The 19598-nt window shown below is 41.6% G+C and overlaps 1 protein-coding gene across 1 annotated transcript; it reads right to left on the bottom strand.

Annotated features, from left to right (window-relative positions):
• Positions 1-488: 488 nt before the first annotated feature.
• LOC135510880 (rho-related GTP-binding protein RhoQ-like) lies at positions 489-19598 on the bottom strand. Its single transcript, XM_064932188.1, has 5 exons — positions 19047-19598; positions 18622-18680; positions 9426-9590; positions 2384-2479; positions 489-2149 (listed from the first exon to the last, which is right to left on the bottom strand). The coding sequence occupies exons 1-5, from the start codon at positions 19186-19188 to the stop codon at positions 1988-1990; spliced, it is 624 nt and encodes a 207-aa protein (XP_064788260.1). The 5' UTR covers positions 19189-19598; the 3' UTR covers positions 489-1987.

The raw sequence follows: 19598 nt of genomic DNA, 5'->3' as shown, positions 1-19598 counted from the left end.
CTTACAAATTGGATCTTAACGTTAAAAGTAGCAGAGATGTCATTAGAAAATATGAAATAATTAGCCAAATTTAAAAAAAAAATACAAAATACTACTCATATTACTGAGCAAGCTGTAAAGCTTCACATGACACCAATGTTTGCTTTGTAGCACCTACAGATTAAACACCATGGAGTCTTAAACTTGGATCAATTATTTCTCAATTATGCTTCTAGATACAAAATGTCATTTCAACAATCCTTCCTCAAATTACTGTTCTATGGATTACATTGTGTGAATCATGGTCTTTGTTGTTCTGGGTTTCGGGAGGAATCACATGTGTGACACACTTCGAAGACACTCCTTCTTGTACGAGGTCACCACGGCCTAGCTAGCAACGGATCCAAATCAAGTGTGCCCAATACTGTACTTATAAAAACAACATCTATACATAACCAAACATCATAATGTCCTGTAACACATCCTCAAGGAAGACCCCAAAGAAAGTCTTTAGATAGTAAAACACATTTATTGAGTAGAGAAAAGGATTAACCAGAAGCTGCACTTGTTTCTGCACCGCTATAGATCCATTCAGTTTACCTCAGTAGCAGCATGTGCCACAACTTCCTGGTAAATAGAGAATGTCAACACTCAATAATCCACTCCGCTCTTCTAGGGAAAACACTACAGAGCACAGCAGGCTGGGACAGAGAACGAGAAAGAGAGGAGCACCATATACATTAAAGCTTTCTAAAAAAAATAATCAACAAGTCCAACTGTGTCCTAAAAAAAAAACTAAGATCAGGCAGACGGCAAGCACCTTCCCAATGGATAGAAAAATGCACACAAAAAAAAGAAGAGATATCTTCCGGCTGGGGAAGGCATATGTGTCTGAAGAGGGGGTTGGAATATGGCTGGGGTTGGAATATGGTTGGAGCAGGCTTATTGTGCTCATGCATGCACCCCCTTGGCGTTTTGGGGGTGGATGTTGTAACCATGATATGTTCTGTGCTTCAATGACAGAATTTTCACACTACTGAGCCAAGCCGAACTGAATTGGGATGGACTGGTTCTGCAGCCATCAACACACAGTATGTTCAGGTCAGCACGATAATGCTAATGGTAGGGGTTTGCGGGTCGACTTTTAACTGTGCTTTATTGGACAAGGATAGGTATGTGGAGTGTGCTTCATGTTGTGTGCCTCTCTCCCCAAAGAGTCTGTATCCCATGCAGCTGTGTGCATTCAATTATTTGGCCACCATTGGGTTACTGATTAATTCAAGTCCAAGTTTAGTAATAATACTGCAAGCACCGCAAACTGAGCAAGAAGAGCAGATAATGTTATAAAATATGGGATGAGTAGAAAAAAAAGACAACTCCCCATAGTTGAGGGGAATAGCCTGTTCTTTTAAACAAAGTATTTCATTGGTTGTGGCTGAGGTGAGTTACTCAAACACACAATGTAAAGCGCTTGGAGGCTTGATGGAAAGCGCCTTCAAAAAATGCAGTCAACCCATTTGTTAATTGCTACAGCATATATTATTAAAAATACATGTCATATTAGGAGTTAAATGGGCATGTGATACCTATGGGTTTTCTGACAGCTTACAGCATGTTTTTTTTAAAGTACTTATAAAGGCAAATAAAGTCTTACTGAAGGGCGTTGTTGACTTGGGTATTGTGCTCCTTTGGTAGTAAAGCTGCCCCCTAACTCCATTGGTCGACAGCAGGAGGGACAAAACCGCTCAAGAACCCCGAACTAAAAATAGGGTCCTTGTCCTGGTCCTTCAGCCTCTCTCCCCCCTTTTATGTCCTCTCCGCGGTCTCCGTCATTCATTCTGGTTTGTATTCATTAGGCACCAAATGGAAGAAAACAGCCTGAAACAGGGTGGTGCTTCCTGATCTTGTCCAATAAGAAATGCTTGTTTTTGTTTTCACATGTTTTAAATTTTTTTCCATTGCATGCCCTAATAAATACGACCCAGGTGTTTTTGGATGTTTGCATCTCTCACGTGATGAGGCAGCAGTTGATATAGCGTGGCCCCAGTCTTCTCTTCAACATTCCCTTTTTCCTCTTGGGGTTCAGGATAGCGATAATGGCCTCATCGAACACAGTTTTCAGTCCTTTCTGGGTGAGAGCCGAGCATTCCACGTAGACACACGCACCAATCTGGAGAGGAACAGGCTGTCACTCAACTATCAACATAGGATTAAACTAGCTTGGGGAGGAAGTCTTGTGTGTGAGACTCAATCAACAAATGCCCAAAACTGAATATATTCAAGCTTTATAATAATTTTAATACAGAATTGGTTTGATGAGGGACAGACCATCTGTGTAAAGTTGTCTCTCCTACACACTAAAAATTCCTTCTAACCTCCCTCCTGGCCCCACAGTGGTACATACCTCCTTGGCTAGCTTCTGGCCCTGCTCTGTGGTGATGGGTTTTTCCTTCATGTCATTCAGTTTGGCAATGGTCTTGGGGTCATCACGCAGGTCAATCTGAAACAGGGAGAGACATTATTTCCAATCAGCACAGCCAATCTTGAGCAACTTATTCACTTGAGTGAACAACTTGTTCATTCAACTACCCACTGGGCACACCACATCATTTCAACGCGAATCATTTGGTAATATTTAGTTAATACGTTTGATCAATGAGAATACAACCTATTTTCACCCACTCAAAAAGACAGCCAAAAGTTTGGGAATTTAACAATGTGTTATGACCATCTTTTCAACCATCATTAACCACAACCAAATTCTCAATGTCATATTTTTGGTTTTAATTCTCTCACAAATTGTTATTGCTGCACTTTCAACCATTTAAAAACCAAAAGTTCAAAAAGGGAACAATGTCAGATATTTAGTTTATTTACACGACAACGTTATCACCGTGCTCCATCGAGCACAACAAATGACCTCGACTGCAATTGAGATCATTCAAGTATGTCATGCAACTGATCAATGCCATTCGAGATTCTTCGCAGATTTATTCAATCGCAATTGTGAAGATCTCCACAGACCTGCTACTTTTGCATGCTATCTTGAACATGCACACTTTCTATGATTAAGAATATCTTTGTTGCAGTAACCTCAATGTGTCCAATTGTGTTTTACTCATTTAACAAGTTAAAAATATATATATTGTTACATTAGTTTGTAAAATAGCCTTAAATTGAAGGCTATTTACTGGATTACAAAAATGTTTGGTTTGAGTTTGAATTTATTTTTTATTTTTACAGGGACAGTGCACATTGATCAACGTTTCAGTAAAAGTGCCGGTTTTAGCCAGCCGGCTAATTTTCAACCGCAGTCCCTGGGCAGGTTATTAAAAACAATTACAATATAGACAATAGCAACAAAGAACAAGCAAGACATAGCAACATAGGACAAGCAAGACATGTCATACAGACAGAGCAACATAGGACAAGCAAGACGTAGCATACAGACAGAGCAACATAGAACAAAAAGCAGCAAGACAAAATTCATAAAAGCAACAAAGTTTTTCCACACCTCACAAGCTATAGACAACAGACAACATGGAAAGCGGCAACACACAGCTAGGGACCATGTTCACAAATCTGATTGACCTTTAGCCATGTCTTCAAGCATTTTGTGAAAGTGTGATATGTGGTGCAGTTATGTGTGTCTGATGGCAGTGTATTCCAGACATGGGAAGCTCTCACAGAGAATGCAGATTTACTAAAGGTGCTTTTCCTTAGGGGAACTATACAGTCACCTCTCATGGCAGACCTTGTGGATCTGCTGCCATATGTCTGGGTTTTCTGTTTAACAAAAATATTGAGTGGAGGGGGAGCCAGGCCATTAAGGATCTTGAATACAAGACATGCGTCGGTGTATTGCACAAGATTTTCCCAACTCAAGAGCTCATGCTTTCTAAGGATGTGACAATGATGATGGCTATTGGGCTTCCTATCAAGCACTTTGAGAGCCTGTTTGTAGACAGACTGAATAGGTTTTAATGTTGTACAGCAAGCTTGGGCCCAACTAGTCAAGCAGTATGTTAAGTGGGGGAGTATCATAGAGTTGAAGTACAGTTTTGCTACCTCTGTAGTCAAACAATTTCGTATAAATTGGAAATTAGCTAGGTTGAATTTAGTTATTTGAATTACCTTTTTCACATGCTTTTTAAAAGAGAGGTTGGAATCAAGTATGATGCCAAGGTACTTAAAATCGGATACCACCTGGAGCTTCTCCCCTGACACATAGACATCTGGCTCAGTAGCATCTGTTGCCCTCTTTGTGAAGAACATGCAAACAGTTTTTTTCACATTGAGATGCAAACACGAGTCACTGAGCCACTTTGTAACCTGGACCATTACAGTAGTGAGTTCTTGTGCAGCTTGTTGTTTGCTCTTTGCATGTACATATATCACTGTATCATCTGCATACATTTGAACTTCAGACCCAGTACAGACAGAAGGCAACAACACAAGCAAACATTTAAAGGAGATTCCATTTGTGCCACAGAGTCTGGCTTTAATTCCAGTTGGTCTACAAATGAATAATTGATGTCCTGAATTCACATCTCCAGTTCAACCAAAAATGTAAGTAATAAAAAAATAGGACTAAATCAGAACAATCTTAAAATGCAGTTTGATTGGATTTTGGATTAACTTCTATATTCCATTTGAAATTAACCAAAGCTTGAAACCCTGTATTGTCTATTTTCAGTTGAATTTAAACCTACCCTTTGGAATGAATTTGATAGCCACAATGAATCTATTAAGTGGAGATTTCTCAATCACTCTCATGAGTGGTAACAGTCAGTGGCAAATATCAAAGCTAAGCAGAGCAGGACTGGATGGGAGACCAAATGGATCTTCTTCCCCATTTTCAAAGAGCACCCCACATTTGACTTCAACTACCAAAGAGGTGCTCTTCCCGTTTCATGATTCTTCTATGGAGTTTTGCTGTAGTATTCAAACAGACAATGTTAATCTTGAGAAATGTGCCATATTAGTCCTTTGCATTATTTCCAAACACAATCCAAACCTTGTTTTCATATTATCTTTATTTAACTAGGCTAGTCAGTTTAGAACAAATTCTTATTTTCGGTGACAGCCTTGTTCAGAGGCAGAATGACATGTTTTACCTTGTCAGCTCGGGGATTCGATCTTGTAACCTTTCAGTTACTAGTCCAATGCTCTAACCACTAGGCTACCTGCCGCCCCTACACTCTAACCACTAGGCTACCCTGCTGGTTCTCTATTATATTATTCCTTCATATGTATTCAACTTCAACCATGAGGCATTCGTCCCTTCATTTTCTTTTGAGTGCAGAACACACACACAATGCATGCTCAGTCACGCTGTTCCTCTCTTACTAACACCCAATATGAGGCCAGGCACTACAGGCTGCCTTTTTTAATGTTTTGATTTGTTGTTATTTTGGTCCATTAATATAAGTATTTAAAAAAAGTAAACATATACATTTATCAAGTTTTTTAAAATATGTATTTCTTTAGGTTGTCATACCACTTTCCACTACATTTTAACCACTTTAAAATGGACATTCATCAACAATTTCAAAGCTCACTATATTAAATTACAGATTTTAAAAAGCCCATTTCATAGAGAATGTTACAAACTGGACTATATTTGGTAACTTACTTTCAAGAGATGATATTTGGTAGTCTGAATTCAGGGTACTTGTCCTTAACTCCCATTTCCCGAAAGTCAGACTTTTCCGACATGCCAACTAATTTCTTAGCTTCAGAAGCATCTGCATTCAGCAACTTGTGTGGTTATCTTTAGATATATTCTCCAGACTTGCCAAGAGATCATTTTTTGTTATGTTGTAAATAATATACTACCGTTCAAAAGTTTTGGGTCACTTAGAAATTTCCTTGCTTGGGAAAGAAAAGCCATTTTTTTGCCCATTTTAAAATATCAAATTGGTCAGAAATAGAGTGTAGACATAGTCATTTACAACATTAACAATCATAGCTGAGAACAGTAGATTTTTGATGGTATATCTACATGGCCGTACAGAGATCCATTATCAGCAACCATCACTCCGGTGTCCCAAAGGCACATTGTTAGCTAATCCAAGTTTATTATTTTAAAAGGCTAATTGATCATTAGAAAACCCTTTTGCAGTTATGTTAACACAGCTGAAAACTGTTGTCCTCATTTAAAGAAGCAATAAAACTGGCCTTCTTTAGACTAGTTGAGTATCTGGAGCATCAGCATTTGTGGGTTTGACTACAGGCTCAAAATGGCCAGAAACAAAGAACTTTCGTCTGAAACCAGTCAGTCTATTCTTGTTCTGAGAAATGAAGGCTATTCCATGCGAGAAATTGCCAAGAAACTGAAGATCTCATACAATGCTGTGTACTACTCCCTTCACAGAACATCGCAAACTGGCTCTCACCAGAATAGAAAGAGTGGGAGCCCCGGTGCACAACTGAGCAAGAGGACAAGTACATCAGAGTGACTCGTTTGAGAAACAGACGCCTCACAAGTCCTCAACTGGCAGCTTCATTAAATAGTAACCGTAAAACACCAGTCTCAACGTCAACAATGTAGTGGCGACTCCAGGATGCTGGCCTTCTAGGCAGAGTTCCCTCTGTCCAGTGTCTGTTCTTTTGCCCATCTTAATCTTTTCTTTTTTATTGGCCAGTCTGAGATATGGCTCTCTTTGCAACTCTGCCTAGAAGGCCAGCATCACGGAGTTGCCTCTTCACTGTAGAAAGAGTGTTTTTTGGCTGTCATGTGCCTTTTACTGAGGAGTGGTTTCCGTCTGGCCACTCTACCATAAAGGCCTGATTGGTGGAGTGCTGCAGAGAGTTGTACTTTTGAAAAGTTCTCCAATCACCACAGAGGAACTCTGGAGCTCTGTCAGAGTGACCAAGTTTTTGATCACCTCCCTGACCAAGGCCCTTCTCCCCCGATTGCTCAGTTTGTCCGGGCGGCCAGCTCTAGGAAGAGTTTTGGGATTCCAAACTTCTTCCATTAAAGAATAATGGAGGCCACTGTGTTCTTGTGGACCTTCAATGCTGCAGGAATTTTTTGGCACACTTCCCCAGATCCATGCCTTGACACAATCCTGCCTCTGAGCTCTACGTACAATTTCTTCGACCTTATGGCTTTATTTTTGGACATGCACTGTCAACTGTGGGACCTTATATAGACAGGTGTGTGCCTTTCCAAATCAAGTCCAATCTGAATTTACCGTAGGTGGACTCCAATCAAATTGTAGAAACATCAAGGATGATCAATGTAAACAGGATGCACCTGAGCTCAAATACGAGTCTCATAGCAAAGGGTCTGAATTCCTATGTAAATAAGGCATCTGTTTCTTATTTTTTATCAATTTGAAAACATTGAAACTAAAAATCTGATTTACCTAGCTCAGTGGAGACCCTACGAACCTTAAGGGTTAACCAATCCTATGAACAGGTAAGGCAACTCCGCTGTCTATACTTAGCACAGTTAGATTTACTTAGCACACTTAGCACAGTTAGATAAGATGGAAGTTTATGAAGTAGGGCCAAATGTAGTGATGTAATGTAGAGATCTACAGGTTTTTAGCAAAGTCCAGCCAACCTTTTGATACAGGATTCAGGGACGTGAATCAAAACTGTCACCTGTAACAAAACAAATGGCACTATGGTAGATGGCATCCAAACTTTTAAGAGTAGCAGCAGCTGCACTTTGATAAATAATCAAGAACATATGAAAAGGTTGACTGAATAATCTGATTCCTACTGCTTAGAGAAAGGCACGATCTGTTTCTGTAGAAAAAGACAACTTTAAATCTTAGCTTCTTAATTAACCAGCTCATCTATATGTTTTTAAAAAGTCAAATCCACATCAATCCAAATGCCTAAGCATTTATTTGCGGGACACGTTTGATTAGAGAACCATCTAATGAGTGAACATGTAGTTCATCTGAAACATTTGTGCGAGAGTTTAAAAACATGTATTTTGTTTTGCTCATATTAAGCACAAGTTTTACAAATCGGAGTTCTGTCACTAAGATAACCGTGAAACCAAGAACAGGCATCATAGCTCAGGCCTCAGACCACTTATTCAAGAAAATAGCATGATCAACAGTATCAAAAGCATTTAATATGAAATGTGCTGCTTTGTTTGATAAGATCATCAACAACTAAAGTGGTATCTGTCTTATTGATTTACAAAAAACACATTTCTCAAATAAAAAGTGCGAAGTTGTACATTTACCAAGGATTCAAGAATCTTAGCTAGATGCGAAAGCCTTAAAATGGGGCGATAATTGTTAAGATCTCTACTTTCTCCACCCTTATGGAGTGGCAGCACAAGAGCGGATTTCCATATTTTTGGAATATTTCCAGATAACAATGTTAAATAAAACTAAAACATTTGGGTTATTGAGCCAACAACGATGGGCAATGCACACTTAAGCAGACCAGGATCCAATTGGCCGGCCCCTGTAGATTTCTTGTCTATTGCTAGCAAAGCATCTAGGGCTTATTTTTCTGTAAATAGCCTAAAATAAAAGCTTGAACTCAAAGTTTCCCCTATCAGTACCCAGCTCAATATCGTTGTGAATCGTCTTAGAATTGCTTTCAAAGAGAGAGCCCGCTGAAATAAAAAATGGTGATTAAAACGCATTTAATGAAATATTGCCTCATTTGCACATTTTAATAAATTATTTCAGAAAAATGGTTATACAAAAGTCTTGTCTAAATTCAACTGGTAAAAGTTAATTGTTATATGATTAAGGGGGGGGGGACACTACTTTACCACACATGCCCAACTGATACGTTGTAACAAACTCTTTATTGAGACAAACATTCATTAACACTTCTGTGGTAGTGTTTGATTTGTGGCTCTGGTCATCTGTGAATGGATTGGGTCCACATCAGTATGTGAATTGATTGGGTCCACATCAGTATGTGAATTGATTGGGCCCACATCAGTATGCAGTGTGAGAAGGTGAGTTACGGTGGGACTGACAAGAGAAGTAAATATCAGCTGAAAGAACGATAAATCACAGGCCCACTCCACTAAACTCACCACCACCAATACGGACATTTTATATTTCTGGTGGCCAGGGAATTGCTGGCGGAGGGACACCCATAAGTGTGGTTTGATCTTTTGGAAAGTATTTGAAAGTTAGTTAAATTTACTCTTACTATTAAGTTCCATCTACTTTTTAATGATTTGGAACTATACACCTATATTTCTTTATGCATGTTCGTGAATGGTCTTAAGAATTAAATAAACCACTGTATAGTACATTTAAGTGGAGGCTCAGTTTTATAACCCACCTCCCCTGTCAATGGGAAGTAGGGCGTGAGAATGAGTAGGGTGGATGAGGATAGCACATGCCAGGTGAATACAATACACTCTGTGAAACTCAGCATGTGAAATGGCCAGAGATTAGAGTATAGAGATAAGAGTATAGAGATAAGCTATGGGTGGGGTGGCTCACCTGAGTGCCTATGAGGAGGTAGGGGACACTTGGGGCATACTCCTGCAGCTCGGTGACCCACTCCTCCCTCACATTCTGGAAACTAGCCGGGTTGACCACAGAAAAGCAGATGAGGAAGACATCGGTCATGGGGTACGACAAAGGCCTCAAGCGGTCATAATCCTCCTGGAGAAATGTAAGGGTGGGTAATGAGAGACACAGGAGAGGGAGAAGTTAGGGGAGGGGAACAAAGACACTGGGGAGAAAGAGAGCAACAGCCTTCCTTACATAATATCCACCAAAAGACTACCACATCCTCAGAGTTAATACTCATTAATTATTCAACCGTATGAAAAATGAGCTCCAAATGCAGCTATCTTTTTACTCCTCCTCGCTGAGGCAGAGGAGAGCAAACTTATTCTGTGCTTATCTACCAGACTTCACCATGCACAACACACTGCCAAGCTGCCAGGCAGTTTTATGAGAACAATGAACACTTTTATATGAAGGGAGTGAAACATTTAGCCGTTAGAATTTAGTTTTGAAATGGAGGGATGTGCCGATTTCTACAGATGACCTTCATCAGATAGCAGCTTTTCTATCCGTCTCTCTCTGACTGTGGCTATTGGGCATTATTTCCCATTAGCAGTACTTTACAGGAAGCAGTGCGGAAGGCATCAGACAAACTTGCCATCTCCGATAGGCCTCAGTTTATTGTGTGGCGGCAATAGCTAATTCACATATACAACATGGTCCGGTCTGTGTAAATGAGATCAAGCATTTCCTCATTGCTCCCTGATACCCAATTCTGAAAGGATGTCCTTCTACATCACCGGCACACTCTGAATGACCCGAGTTTATACATGCAGAGTGCACACATGAAGACTGGTGATGGACAAGGTGGCAAGCTTGGAGGAAGTAAATCATCGTTAATATGACTGTCTGACTAGCTCAACAAACTAACTTAACATTGATCAGGTAAAAAACAGAAAAATCTAAGTGAATTCAATTCTGTGCACTGGATAATTAAGAAGTCTTGGGCGACCTAGTGGCGATGCCATGATAGCATCTGTTACTACCACTTGGGGGCGGTAAGTAACTTAGTGGTTAGAGTAACCGAAAGGTTGCTGGATCGAATCCCCGAGCTGACAAGATAAAATCTGTCGTTCTGCCCCTGAACAAGGCAGTTGGCCTACCATGGAACAGTGGGTTGTGATTGTCAATAAGAATTTGTTCTTAAATGATTTGCCTAGTTAAATAAATAAAATGTTGTGAGAGCAGTGGTTTCAAGAACTGATGGAAATAGAAAAAGCCTTCATGAAGCTTAGCTGATGTCTTACAGAAAATATGCTGATACTTCTGCTTTCTCGTCCATTTCAAACGCATGTAAAAATCAAATTGCATTTGTCACATGCTTCGTAAACAACAGGTGTAGACTAACAGTGAAATGCTTACTTAGAGGCCCCTCCCAACAATGCAGAGAGAAAGAAAAGAGAAAGAAAACTATTAACATGTAATAATAAATACACAATGAGAAATGAAACTCAAAGTATTCAGACCCCTTGACCTTTTCCACATTTTGTTACGTTACAGCCACCCCCCTCAATCTACACACAATGTCCCATAATGACAAAGCAAAAACAGGTTGACATTTTTACACATTTTGAATTGAAAAAAAATTGATATTTACATAAGTGTTCAGGCCCTTTACTCAGTATTTTGTTGAAGCACCTTTGGCAGCGATTACAGCCTCGGGTCTTCTTGGGTATGACGCTACAAGCTTGGCACACCTGTATTTGCGGAGTTTCTCCCATTCTTCTCTGCAGATCCTCAAGCTCTGTCAGGTTGGATGGGGAGCGTCGCTGCACAGCTATTTTCAGGTCTCTCCAGAGATGTTCGATCTGGTTCAAGTCCGGGGTTCTGGTTGGGCCACTCAAGAACATTCAGAGACCTGTCCCGAAGCCACTCCTGCGTTGTTTTGGCTGTGTGCTTAAGGTTGTTATCCTGTTGGAAGGTGAACCTTCACCCCAATCTGAGGTCCGGAGAGCTCTGGAGCATGTTTTCATCAAGGAGCTCTTTGTACTTGCCCCGTTTAGCTTTCCCTCGAATCCTGTATGATGCTGCAATCACCACGCTTCACCGTAGCGATGGTGCCAGGTTTCCTCCAGGCGTGACGCTTAGCATTCAGGTCAAAGAATTCAATCTTGGTTTCATCAGACCAGAGAATCTTGTTTGTTTCTCATGGTCTGAGTGCCCTTTGGGCAACTACCAAGCAGGCTGGCATGTGCCTTACTGAGGAGTGGCTTCCGTCTGGACACTCTACCATAAAGGCCTGATTACTGGAGTGCTGCAGAGATGGTTGTCCTTTTGGAAGGTTCTCACATCTCCACAGAGGAACTCTGGAGCTCAGTCAGAGTGACCATAGGGTTCTTGGTCACCTCCCTGACCAAGGCCCTTCTCCACCGATTGGTCAGTTTGGCCAGGCTGCCAGCACTAGGAAGGGTCTTGGTGGTTCCAAACTTCTTCCACTTCTACGCAGTACCCCATGTATCACCTTGCGGTTGGATGCTAAGCAGTTGCCATACCAAGATATGATGCAGCCAGTCAAGTTGCTCTTAAATGGTGGAGCTGTAGAACTTTGAGGATCCGGAGTCCAGTGCCAAATCGTTTCAGACTCCTGAGAGGGAAAACACTTTGTTGTGCCCTCTTCACAACTGTGTTGGTCTGTGTGGACCATGATAGACCCTCCAATATTTGAGCTGAAGCAAGAGAAAATATTAAAATCACATCTCATATGTTGCCTGACTACAATATTGTATCTTGAAAACGTTAATTACATTCGGTGTACATTTTGGTATGTTTACCTGCATCAATACCCACAGTGTGTAGATTGCAAGCCCTTAGTAAGTCAAATGAGTGAACTGGCTAACTACTACTGTTGGTTAGCCAACCAGCTAGCCGGCCAGCTAGCCACCCAGCTAGCCAGCCAGCTAGCCACCCAGCTAGCCAGCCAGCTAGCAACGAAGAAGTTGGTAGCTAGGTACCCATGAAGAATTGACCATACATGCTTGTCTTCTGAAGGGGGAGCGATCTCTAGTTCCTCCATTCTTTTATCCCCATCGCATTTCATAAATGTTTCCACAATGTACAGTAAATAGTATGAAGGAGGGAGAAGGAAGCATAAAAATACAAAGGGGGCCACCAAAGGGGTAGACAGAAGAGGTTTTCTAGTAAAGAGTCTAAGCTCTGTCTATGCCTGGGGAGGGGGGGGTGTTTTAAGGTGGTTAAACCAATGATTGTTTAGCTATTTGATTTTGAATTAAGACCCTTTAAGGTATAAAATGTAAACAAATTGTTGGATGAAACACAGAATGGCATTACTGCTATTAGCCAATATAAATGTATTGAACAAAATATTCACTACATGGAACAGGGAAATCATAATGACATTTGTTTGAAGTGTCCTATATCTGAGAGACGAAAGAAAGATCATGTATTTATCCCCTTATTTTAGGCACGAAACTATCTCCATTTGATTTTATAAAACTGGTACCAGGGACCTTCAGATGATTCTTGTGAGTATCCTAGAGAAACATGGAGAACATCATGTTTGTGATGGTATCTCGTCTTTCAATTGAGGGGTCACAACAGTTTGTAGGCCAAAACGTTTGGATGCTACAGATGTTTTCTTGAGGAGGCTGATTCTTTGGGATGTCTCATGATCTGATAAGCACAGCTCTTGCTCTGCCACCTTTCACCGCATATGCGGAAGGATGCGGTGGATTGAGATGCAGTTCGGGTTGCAAAGGGTCGGACACTTTCCAGTAAATTTCTGGAATTTTTCAGGAAAGTAAGCCCTGGAATTTGAGAAATTTTTCTTAAATTCATAAAAAATAAAATAAAAAATAAAAACTTAGCTTATAACAGTGAACCTTTTTTTGAGGGATACACATGAAGCAATTCTAGGTCTTGTGGCATATTTTGGTTAAACTATCCCCAATTCAATGGAATTGCAACCCTTTGCATTCACACTGCATTCTTCCATCACATGTACAGCTGATTCTCAAGATCTTGCACACTAATGAGATGCTATTGAGCCCACACTACTACACTGTCTGAGCCAAGGACTGGGGTGAATATATTTTATGACATACATGATTTTTTGTTAATTAGTAAATAGTAGCCTACAGCAAAGTGTGTTTAAATAATTTCTAACTTGTTAACAATTCCTGCAACTTAGTTGTTGATACCATGTGAGTTTTAGCTTGCTTGAGCCTGATAACCGAGGAGTGTTAATTCACCTGTTTCCATACATGTTTCATTTTAAAACATTTCTCTCAAAGGAGTTGTTTAATCTAACTGTTTATCTGTACATGGAATTGTAATAATTTTTAAAACAAATTTTTATTCTAAACTTTACAGGAAATGCCAAGGGCACTATCTGATATGTGGAGACATTTCACTGCAGCTAATGAAGAACGAAAAGCTGTGTACATATATTTGGCAAATATTGTGCCAAATCATAAGTGAAGAATGCAACAAAGATGCAGAATCATCTGGCCAAGTGCATAAAGTTCCCTCAGCACTCACAACAAGCAACCTCTGACAAAAGTAAATCAGACACCTTATGGATAGCAACAGCTCATGGTCCTCCTGGAATCAAAGTTTTTTTTTGACTCAATGGAGGAATGTAGTCAGAGAAATGCTGATGAATGTCTTTGCTCAAGCTGTGTATGCAACTGGTTCACCTCTGATGCACACAGGCAATGTGTATTGGAAGGGATTTCTGAATGTGCTTTGCCCAGCATGCACCCCACCAACCAGACATGCTTTACCTACTCATTTGCTGGGTGCAGAGTTCAACAAAGTTCAAGTGAAGGTCAAGCAAATCATAGAGAAAGTAGACTGTATTGTAGTCATCTCTGATGGGTGGTCGATTGTTTGTGGGCAAGGAATAATTAACTACATCATCTCCACCCCTCAACCAGTATTCTACAAGAGCACAGACACAAGGGACAACAGACACACCGGCCTCTACATTGCAGATGAGCTGAAGGCAGTCATCAATGACCTTGGACCACAGAAGGTATTTGCACCGGTGACAGACAATGCTGAGAACATGAAGGCTACTTGGTCTAAAGTGGAAGAGTCCTACACTCACATCACACCCATTGGCAGTGCTGCTCATGCATTGAATCTGCTCCTCAAGGACATCACATGGCTCTAACAACAATGGATACACTCTACAAGAGAGCCATGGTTAGGTATGTGAAGGGTCATCAAGTTATAGCAGCAATCTACCTCTCCAAGCACAGTGAGAAGAATAGGAGCACCCCATCGAAGCTGCCCAGCCACACCCATTGGGGTGGTGTTATCATGTTTCGCCAAGAAATGGCCATATCACAGTCTGCCGATATGGACAGCCCCATCAAGAGGATCCACCTGGATAACTTATTTTGGGAGAGAGTGGTAAGGAGCCTGAAACCTATAGCAGTAGCCATTGCACAGATTGAGTGAGACAATGCCATCCTGTCTGATGTTCAGACTCTGCTTGCAGATGTAAGAGAATAAATCCGTACTGCCCTGCCCACTTCATTGTTGCTCCAAGCAGAGGAAACTGCAGTTCTGAAATACATCAAAAAGCATGAAGACTTCTGTCTGAAGCCCATACACACCCCACCATACATGTTGGACCCCAAGTATGCTGGCAAGAGCATCCTGTCTGGTGCCGAGATGAACAAGGCCTATGGTGTCATCACTACCGTGTCTCACCACCTTGGCCTGGATGAGGGCAAGGTTCTTGGCAGTCTGGCGAAGTACACTTCCAAGCAAAGGCTTTGGGATAGAGATACAATATGGCAGACGTGCCAACATATCTCATCAGCCACATGGTGCAAGGGACTATGTGGATCTGAGGCACTTTCCCCTGTTGCCTTCAACATACAAGGGTTGAAAAATGGGTGGTCATCTGGGAAATTTGAGGCTTTTTGAGCCTGACAACGAGCCATCCTCAACAAGGTTGGAAAGTGACAGTGAAGATGAGGCCTCAGAGTCTGATGTTCAAGAGGTGGACATTGAGGAGGTCCAGGGAGATTACATGGATGCCTGAGAGGAAGACAACCAAAGCTTTAGTTTCTAGGTTATCATTTTACAGATTTATGTTGAAAATGTTTTTGGGAGATGCGATGGATCATTGGGGATCATTCAATATTCCCTTTTGTTCAGTGAAATCATCCCATGTGAAGAGTCAACTCATTTAATTAAAGTTCAATTCGTAACAAATTATTTTATTATTTTTCTATTGGAAGGATGTAATAATTTGCAATTATGTCTACTTAAAATAAGGAAAAAAGGAAAAGTCTCCATATGATATGATAATATCCCATGCAAAAAAATATTACATTTAAATGGTATTAATATAAATTTGCATATATTTCCGTTAATTCCTATATACCTGTTAATTCCCATATCTGAATATTCCCCAAAATGTGCAACCCTAGACGCAGTCCATGCAAACAAACAGATCTCTAGTTAAAACCAACAGATTTTTCTGGATATTTTTTTATTATGTTAATTCGATTTCCATAGGGGAGCAGAAATTGTAGGCTAAGGGTTAAGAAACTAATAAAGGTACTCATGGCAGGGCATATTCCAACCGCTCTCCCCATACGGGTTCTTACATTTCGATCAGGGCGAGGCTTTCTGTGGCATTTCTACTTGGCTGGGTATGTGATCTCAGCTGTGAGTGTGTCGAGTCACTGACATGACAGTCTATGTTATCAGCGAGTCCCTCCTCCTCGTGTCTGGCGGCTGTGTCAGAGACGCCTGTTCCAACATAGCCACAAGGAGAATAACAAGCGCAGGCACTACGCTTCATGGCCCATCCTCAAAACTGTCTGAACACTGCACTGTAAAAGGGTTACTGTGAATTGTACAGTAACTTACTGGTAGTTGATTGCCAGCTAGTAACTGCATTTCATATTACATATTACAGTACTTCACAGTTCATCCCCAAAACTGTCTGAGCATTTACCAACATGGGGACTAAAGTGATAGTTCAGACTGAGGTATCCCATTCAAGGTGATTACATCACATGCCAAATAAGGGAGCTTTAGACCTATGGTGGTCAATGGTGAAACAGTTTAAAACATCCATCAGCAACCTCCATCTAGCTGTCGTGTTCAAATGTGCTGCCATTGGTGTTCAGCTGAGTGGAGAGGAACAAGGCCCCGTGGCAGCAGCAGAGCAGAGCCCACTTTACTCTACCCCCTGCTGGGATGTCTAGGGGTCACATCTCAGGGAGGGCACAAAACCTAATGAGGCACTATACAAAACAAAAGGGGGGGTGGGGGTGGGGGCATCACAGAACAGTGACAGAGACATGTGCAACTGAGTGTGAGGAGTGCAGGAGGGAGTGAGCAAATGAGAAACTGAGCAGCAGAAAAAGGGAACGAGTGAAGAGTGAGTAGAGAGCCCAGTGTTGCCATGGGTACAACAGCACTTAACATCCACTTCCTGCTTCCCCCTCCTATCCACAGCAGCAATGCTAGCTTTCTATGATTAGTGCATCAGCCAGAGAGAGGATGAATGAACAAATCAATAAAGTATATTCCATTCTGTTCCTGGCCCACATTGTTCAAGAGCTAAGAAATGTGACTGAACATGTTACGTATAGATGTATGAAACACACGGGTGGTGGAAGAAGTGTTACACAGACGAAATGAGAGACTCATTTCTCTTCTCTTTGAGCAAATGGTTAATCATCTTCCCCTATGAAACAGCTGACGATTCCAGGAGCTTCAGCTCTGCCAGGGTCATAAGTATTAAAAGGTCTTTGGAGCCAATAAAACATGTCCGATGCAGAGCAGAAGGTGGGGACTGTAGCAGGAGTGTGTGAATTAGCGGGTGGGTGGCTGGGTTGGATGAGGTTCCTCAACAGAGAGGGGGTATAGTATTTAGCATTGCATTCTTCCACACCCCCGGCCCGAGTCTCCTATAGGGCTGTATTACAGGGTTCCAGAGCAGATTTGCAGTTTTTCGCTCCCCACTCACTCTGTTTTTTCCCCTGTCTCAGCCAGCCCCTCGGTCTCTATTCCCTCCCTCTAGCACTCCCTTCTTTGATCAGATGCTGAAGTTATAAACATTACCAGCTGGCCTTGTGCTCAAAAGCATAAAGAGATCAGCCGAGCTGGAGGAGTGGAGGGGCTGTGTTTGAAGAGAAGTAACTACTCTCTGTGGCCTCTGCGCCCACAGTCGACATCTGGGAAACTTCTCAATTTCACAGACGGTCTGAATTAGAAAACAAAAAAGGCTCCAGATATGGAATTGCAATCAAACACCAAAGAGCAACGAAAAGCTGTGTGAAACACTACTGAAATGTAGTTTTAAGATCATATAGTTTCTCTAAAGAATTAGTTATGGTAGCCAAGGATTCGAGTGGGAATAATTATTTGGGCTGGTCGGAGACAATAGCTAAACTATTCATGTACTTATATTTGATTAATGAACAAACAAATGGGCCTTATAGTATTATTTCTCAACCTCAAAACCTATTTACCAGACAAATAATGTTTCAGTTCAGGACCTATTTGGACTTTACACAGTTCAAAAAAATTGGGTTCGGGGGAAGAGTGTTAGCAATTCGCCGCTGCATGTGACATGCCTTAACTTTCAGACCCAGCTTGGAAAAACAGAGCTAAAGGTCTTAGAGGAGAACGTGAGTGTGTGTTTACACGAGAGCTTGCTGACAGGGAGTGAAAATGTTATGGCTGTGCACATTTGACTGCGTGCTGCTGTGTACAGTGAGAGTTGAGTGATACACTTGCAGATTTGAATGCTACATTGTAAAGAACCAACCCATAAACAAGACAGTGACAACCTCCCTACTGGACATAGGACCCCTGTTCTCTACATAATAGACCTATTGAAATGCTTAACGAGGCCTACAACCACGGTCTATCACACACAAGACTGACTGGAAACTAGAGCAATGTGGAGAAAACCGTCACCTGTTGCAGTTTAGAGTGATCAGAATTTCAAGCTTGTGGGTGTGTCTAGAGCACCATTGGTTAACAGTGTGTGGGGGTGGGGGGGTGCACATCGGGAGAAGGGGGGGTGCACATCGGGAGAAGGGGGGGGGGGTCACATCGGGAGAGGTTGTGTCCTTGGACGTGGCATGCTTGGCAACCAGCCAGAGTAAAAATAAACTCACTGTACCTGACCAGCTGTGTCATACAGTCCCAATAGGTACTGCTTTCCGCCAACATTGACACTCACTGCAAAGCAACGAAAAAGGCTTGTTTAGAAAGAGACAGAGGGATCTCTTATCCCAAGTGGTTTTGCTTATAGAAACATATGTATTCCTATGCAATCTGAGACAAAGAACGTAGAAAAGGTAAGCATTGCACTACATTCAAACACACGCTTCACTTTCCCCTGAACATTGGAATGTAGGGACTATTCAAACAAATTGGCATAGAGATTAAACTCATGCAACAGTAACTAGATTACCAGTGTCAGATTTTATTAGGAAGGATCAGGTAACTGGAAATTATTAAATTCAAGATCTCTCCCTGTCTCTCTCTCACACACACAGCCTAAATGTTCATGTAAGATCATGACATGTTCCAAAATCATTTTACCTGCATAATGGTCAAACACAGTGGGCACATACTCCTCTGGAAAGGCGTCGTTGGCATAGCTCATCAACAGACACGTTTTGCCCACAGCACCGTCTCCAACCACAACGCATTTCAACATAAGAGTACCAGTTCCGTTTGCCATGATGATCCTATCATTACCACCATCCTCCGACGCCCTGTTTTCCTGAGCTGCACGGAGATCCCCACACCACTGGCATTACCAGAGACCAAATGCGCGACTCACCGAAACCAATGGAAACTCCATTTCTCCTTCCTCCTGTCCAGTTCGCAAATGTAGCCTTAAATGATTTTTATTTCCACACTGCATACACAGAAAGCACAGGCACTGTGCAGAGTGGCTATTTTAATGGTTCAGCAAAGTCTAGAAAGTCTCAGCAGTCGAAACGGGTTCGCCCTAGTCCCCAGTCCCCCGCCCTATCGTTGATGTATTTGCGAGACGCGCTTGGAAGCCCGCTGCTTAGCCTGTTCCCCAGTTCGCCCCTTGACTCTCGGTCTCTCGCCTAGTTTGCATTGGCACTATAGAAAAGGTGA

Source organism: Oncorhynchus masou, chromosome 23 (genome assembly GCF_036934945.1).
Source record: "Oncorhynchus masou masou isolate Uvic2021 chromosome 23, UVic_Omas_1.1, whole genome shotgun sequence".
NCBI lineage: Eukaryota > Metazoa > Chordata > Actinopteri > Salmoniformes > Salmonidae > Oncorhynchus > Oncorhynchus masou.
Note: the sequence above shows the minus strand (reverse complement) of the source record. Positions and strands in the feature narration are given on the sequence as shown.